Source organism: Cannabis sativa, chromosome 8 (assembly GCF_029168945.1).
Source record: "Cannabis sativa cultivar Pink pepper isolate KNU-18-1 chromosome 8, ASM2916894v1, whole genome shotgun sequence".
Classification (NCBI taxonomy): Eukaryota; Viridiplantae; Streptophyta; class Magnoliopsida; order Rosales; family Cannabaceae; genus Cannabis; species Cannabis sativa.
The window spans coordinates 11,007,356-11,013,714 of NC_083608.1; the positions used below are offsets into that span (position 1 = coordinate 11,007,356).

Below are 6,359 nucleotides of genomic sequence, written 5' to 3' on the forward strand. Positions count from 1 at the left end.
CACATATTTATTGCATTACTTATTTAACGATAAAATTGGATCAAATGTGATCGAAGGATAAGTTAGAAGATATTATTAATAAGTACGATGTAAAAGAAGATAATTATTCTATTAAATAAGAGAAATAAATAATTGACTTGTTAAGACAATCATTTTGACTGAGCAAAAACACTTTTGGCTGGTTCTTCATGAAACCGTACGTTAATCAACGCTCTTTTTATTGCCCAACTTGGTTGAAATTTCTACGAAGGATGCCTACGAAAATAAGAGCACTACATTAGACTCGGGCCCTCCTATTTTGTCATGAACACGTGCACGTGTATATAAAGACAGCCTCCTTACAAAGCAAAGCAAAATCTCATCTCGGTTATTTTCATTTTAGTTTATAACATTCTCTTTTTTGTTTATGTTAAGTTTTTTTCTGCAAGAAAACGATCCAACCAATTGTTAAACTGATTGCTAGTGATATTGATTAGATACCATACGGTTCATTTTCTTGCAAAAGTTGTACGAATCTACAAAGGGCGTTGTTTTATTGTTTATATGAATTTATACATTACTTGTTAAAAAAGCGCCAAAAATGAAGTTCGGGAAGGAATTTACGAGCCAAATGGTGCCGGAATGGCAAGAAGCATACATGGACTATAATTTTCTGAAAACCATTTTGAAAGATATCCAAAATATGAGACAGAAAAACAAGCCACCGCCAGCAGCGATGGGGCTTAATCGGAGGCCAACCCTTTACAGAGCCTTTAGTGGTCTGATGAACAGACAGTTCAGCACGCGCCGGTACTCGCCAACGTCGAGCACCATCCCGAGAAACGACATTGAAAGTCAAGCCATTCTGGTTAACTCAACCAGAGAAGATGGCTCCCATGGTTACCATACAACGTTTCTCATGGCATCAGAGGAAGGAGGAGAGTACGAGCTGGTATACTTCCGGAGGCTGGACGAGGAGTTTAACAAGGTGGACAAGTTTTATAAGTCTAAAGTGGAGGAGGTGATGAAGGAAGCTTCTATGCTCAACAAGCAAATGGATGCTTTGATAGCTTTCCGAATTAAAGTTGAGAATCCCCCCGGCTTGTTCGACAGATCTGTGGAGATGACTCGTCTGGCTTCTGATATTGCTTCTTCGGCTGCAGTTTTGGCAGCCACCACTCCTAGAAACATTCGAGCTAGTAGTAAGTTTGAATATTGTTATGACATGATATCATATATAGCCAGCAAACACTAGTTATTTATAGTTTAATTATGATAATTGATTTATCCCCCCTTTTTTTGTTGTTGTGGTGTAACAGGAAAAGTTAATGTCATGGATGCAATCGAAGAGGCAGGATCAAACAACCTTCAGGAGCCTTCTGAAGAAAATAGTGGAGACGATGAAAAAGATGAGAAAGAGAAGAGGAGTGCAAACATTGTGAACCAAAGAGTTGAAGCTCAGACACCAAGGAATGTTAGGAGAACTAGACCAGCTCCGTTGGAAATTCTAGATCATGTGACAATGAATCAAACGCAGGAGACTCCTCGTTCCACCATTAAAGGCGTTCTCAAGGTTCCTAAGCAGACAGAGCTGACCTTCAACAGGGAAAATCTTAGAAAAGTTGAAGAACAACTTAAGAAAGCTTTCGTTGAGTTTTACCAGAAGCTTAGACTTCTAAAGAGTTTTAGGTAATAAAAAGAGATAACTTTAGTACTTTACTTTGCTGGATTGTGTTAGTGTCTTCTCTTTTAGCAGAGAGGCTAACTTGTTTTACTATGAACTTTCTCAGCTTCTTGAATACCTTGGCATTCTCAAAGATCATGAAGAAGTATGATAAGGTAATTTGCTATATCAAGAATAATATACATTTCTTTTGAACCTAAAAATGTGTTCACTTTTGCAGCAATAACTTTACTTATATTTTGAATTGTCTCTCACTTTTGCAGATTACTTCAAGAGATGCATCAAAATCTTACATGAAAACGGTGGACCAGTCATACCTTGGCAGTTCTGATGAGGTGAGAATTAATAGACTGTATTAAGTCACAGAGCTAGTGTCAAGCTTAAACTATGTAGCTGCAATTTGTTCTTTAGTTTTATCATATTATCTAATACTAATAGTACTTTTGTGTACAGGTTACCAAGCTTATGGAGAGGGTAGAAGCTACATATATCAAGCATTTCTCCAATGCAAACCGCAGTAAAGGGATGTCCATCTTAAGGCCAAAAGCGAAAAGAGAAACGCACAGAATATCATTTACGACTGGTAAGACTTCAATACTGTTGTTTATTTTCAGTTACACTTTACTTTCTTTGTATACATATACTGACTATATTTTAATGGACAATTCTTTCAGGTTTCTTTTTTGGCTGCACAGTTGCTCTCATATTAGCCCTTATTTTGATCATTCGTACTCGAAAAATCATGGACCAGCCAGGGAGAGCTCAGTACATGGAAATCATGTTTCCCTTATACATGTAAGTTTATCTCGTGGATTAATTTTTTATTTTCTTTCTTCAAGTAACCAAAAATCTATTCATTTCTTAATTATTGAAATCTTTTTTTACTGCAGGTTCTTTGCGTTTATTGTGTTGCACATGGTTATGTATGCTGGGAATGTGTTCTTTTGGAGGAAATACAGAGTTAACTACCCCTTCATTTTTGGGTTCAAACCAGGAACAGAATTAGGCTACAGAGATGTTATGCTTCCAGCCTTCGTTTTATCTGCTTTAGCACTCGGCTGTGTTCTTTCAAATCTTGACATGCAAATGGACCCAAGAACTCTAGATTACAAAGCTCTAACTGAGCTTCTCCCACTTCTGTTGCTTGTGGTAAGCACTAATTTCTTTACAGCTCTACTAAATCATATAAATAAAAATGATGGTTTTGAAAAACTAGATTTTTTTTTCTGCAGGTTGTTACTGTGATTATGATATGCCCTTTGAACATTGTCTATCGCTCAAGTCGATACTTTTTCCTCACCTGCTTGTTCCACGGACTCCTTGCTCCTCTCTACAAGGTAGGAATAATATTTACTGTATAATTTTTTTTTTCTCTAAGACTTACAAAGAGAATTACTAAATATGTGTAACCTTTGCTATATTATTACAGGTAACACTCCCAGATTTCTTCTTGGCTGATCAGTTAACGAGCCAAGTTCAAGCTTTGAGAAGTATCCAATTTTACATTTGCTACTACGGTTGGGGTGACTACAAACACAGAGAAACAACTTGCAAAGACAACAGTGTATACAAAATTTTTCTTTTTCTTGTTGCTGCTGTCCCATACATGTCTCGCCTGCTTCAGGTAAACTTGCTCTTTCTCTTTTCTTTAATTTCTCACTTAATTTTTTTTTTTTATTATTATGAAATTATACTGAACATTAGCAATTTATTTATTTTCTTCAGTGCCTTCGTCGTTTGTACGAAGAGAAGGACCCAATGCAAGGTTACAATGGTATTAAATACTTCTTGACAATCGTGGCTGTAAGTGTCAGAACAGCTCTTAGTCTCAACCAGGCATCTGTTAGTTGGAAAGTTGCTGCTTGGGTATTCTCAGTCTTGGCGGCCATTGTTTCAACTTACTGGGACTTGGTCTTCGACTGGGGCCTTCTTCAGCGTAACTCTAAGAATCGATGGTTGAGAGACAAGCTTTTGGTCCCACACAACAGTGTATATTTTGTAGCTATTGTAAGTTAAATTAAACTAAATACAGTAGTTTTTAAATATTTTAATCCTAAAAATTCATTTTTTAACTGTTACTGAACGATGTTACGTACATATTTGATTGTTGCAGGGCATGAATGTCTTGCTTAGATTTGCTTGGCTGCAAACTGTGCTCAATTTCAAAGTCAATTTCTTGCATAGACAAACCTTAATAGCCATTGTTGCTTTGCTGGAGATCGTCCGTCGTGGCATTTGGAATTTCTTTAGGTAATTAACAAGAACTCACACATATAAAAAAATATTGTTGTAGAAAGAGTAACTGAGTTTGTCATTTATTAACATATATAAAATTAGACACTTTAGTAAATGGGTTTTGTGTTATATATCAGGTTGGAGAATGAGCATTTGAACAACGTGGGCAAGTACAGGGCATTCAAATCTGTACCATTACCATTCAACTATGATGAAGACGAGGACAAAGATGAGTAGAGCGTTCCACAAGTCCGGCAAGGATCGAGACTAACGCAATTCAAATCATCTACTTGTCTGCGACTACAAATGGGTCCTCAAGATTTTGTCTACACTTTCCATTGTACCATTCCAATGTATTTCTTTTAGACTGGAGTCCAACTCCGATTATCCAACTACTATTCTTTCATTATTTTTCCCACCTGTCCTTAGGAAATTTCAAATTCTTGAATTTACATTACACTCTTTATTGGAAAAAAAAAAAAAAAGAAAAAAGGGTTCCATTAAACTCAGGTTGGCCACTCAGTTAAAATGGGTTATCGGCAAATTTTTTTTTTTTTTTGAGCTTTTACTATAAAAGATAAATAATATTTTTAAAAATTATTAAAAAAATATGTATATTTTTAAAAAAGTGTTTTCTCTATTTAGTCTCCTAAAATGAGTAGGTCATAGGCGCGGCCTTAGCCCGCCTATACGTAGGGCCGGCCCAAATTACACTTTTATTCATTAAAGTAGGAAAATTTACATGGTACACTAACTTTTACCTTTTTTTTACAAAAATATTGTCAGGCGGTATTTTTTACTTTTTTTCTATGTATTTTTATAAATTTTATACTGTAGTATAGTATGTTTATTCTTTTATTTGTTTTAGTGTTGTTTTACGGTTATTTTTCATAATTTATTTTTTTAACGTCGATTTCAGTGTTCTTGCTCCATCTTGTTGGAAATAATGATTATTTTTTAGGTGTTCTCATGGTGTTGTGGTAATTCTATCCGTGGGTGTGGAAGATGGAGGCTATAAAATACATTTCTTCTTCCTTCTCTATAGTTATTTTGTGGTTATTTTTTTTTTATTTTGGTTCTCCTGAAAATACATTTGACGAGCTCATTAGAAAAAAAAATTGAATTAAGTGTGTGGTTCTTTTATATTTTTCTAAGTAGTTATATCTGCTTATTGTTATTTATTTTTGTGTTGTTTTACTAGTTTTTTAGTTCAGATTTTTCAAGATTGGGCTTGCAAATATAACTGTTATTGCATTGGGTATTGAGGTTGTACAGAACATATTTTAGTTTTTTATAATCATCTTTTAATTTTTTTTGTTTGATTTGTTTTAATGTTGTTTTCCAGTTATTTTGCCATGATTATTTATTTGTTGTCGATTTTACTGTTTTTTTTTTCTCAATCTCACCGAAATAAATGGTTGTTTTCCGATTATTTTGGTGTTCTAGTGGTGGTTTTGTCCGTAGGTGTGGAAGATGGTGGCTTCATTTTTTTTTTTTTTTGGTGTTTACAATATATAAAAAAAAAAAAAATGACCAAGATAGTATAAATGTAATTTTTACCGTATGACAGTATTTTTTATAAAGATTGAACAAAAAATTTGTATATTTTTTTTGTAAGTTTTCCTTAAAATATCCATGCGTTGATCATGTCGATATGGGTAGATCATATTGCCATCAACATATTATGCGCTTAACACAATTAATGTTGAAAGGGGTGCACTTTTTTTGTAGTAAGTGTGGCTTATTTTTTTTTTTTCTTAGATGATATAATATGTTAAAATTAATATAGTTTATAACATGTGTTTGTTGGAATGTGAACGCGTAATCTATATGATGTGTGTAATAACTTTAAAAATATATTGTGTAATTAATTAAAATATATGATATATTATTTTCAAAAAAAAAAAAAAAAAATACTTGATATAAGTACTTGAGACCTTAACTTTGTCATGATAGAGATTATACCTAATTTAATCTTTGCAGCTTTTCAAGATTGATTTTAAAATAAGGTAAATAATTTTATAAGTATTTAAATTTTTAAGTTTGTAAGTGATATAAACTCAATATTTATTTTTAGCGGCATAAGTACTTAATGTTTATAAAATTGTAATTTTTTTCTAATTTTATTTGTACTCAATGTACTATTAGTTACTTCCAAATATTCTTTTATAATTTCAAACAAAGTCTGTACTGATAAAATTAAAAAAAAAAAGTTACAGTTTTATAAACATTAACTACTCATGCCATTAAAATAAATATTAAGTTTATGTCGCTTACAAATTTAAATTTTAGATACTTAAATCGTTATTTATCCTTTAAAATAACTTATGAGTATAGTTATAGCCTATCAGTGGTCCTTAACATTATTTTGAAAAAATATATAAATAATTAGTGTTATTTCGTAATAATTATTAAATTAAATTACGTGCTAATAATGATTTAAATGTGATGTTCGTCACTA

At 32.8% G+C, this 6,359-nt stretch overlaps 1 protein-coding gene across 1 annotated transcript; it reads left to right on the top strand.

Annotated features, from left to right (window-relative positions):
• The first annotated feature begins 310 nt into the window (after window positions 1–310).
• On the top strand, window positions 311–4,307 carry LOC115700872 (phosphate transporter PHO1 homolog 3). Its single transcript, XM_030628535.2, has 12 exons — window positions 311–1,181; window positions 1,299–1,668; window positions 1,770–1,818; window positions 1,927–1,998; window positions 2,117–2,246; window positions 2,338–2,458; window positions 2,554–2,812; window positions 2,896–3,000; window positions 3,093–3,287; window positions 3,389–3,670; window positions 3,777–3,913; window positions 4,036–4,307. Exons 1-12 carry the CDS (start codon window positions 581–583, stop codon window positions 4,133–4,135), a joined length of 2,421 nt encoding a protein of 806 aa, XP_030484395.2. The 5' UTR covers window positions 311–580; the 3' UTR covers window positions 4,136–4,307.
• Window positions 4,308–6,359: the final 2,052 nt, after the last annotated feature.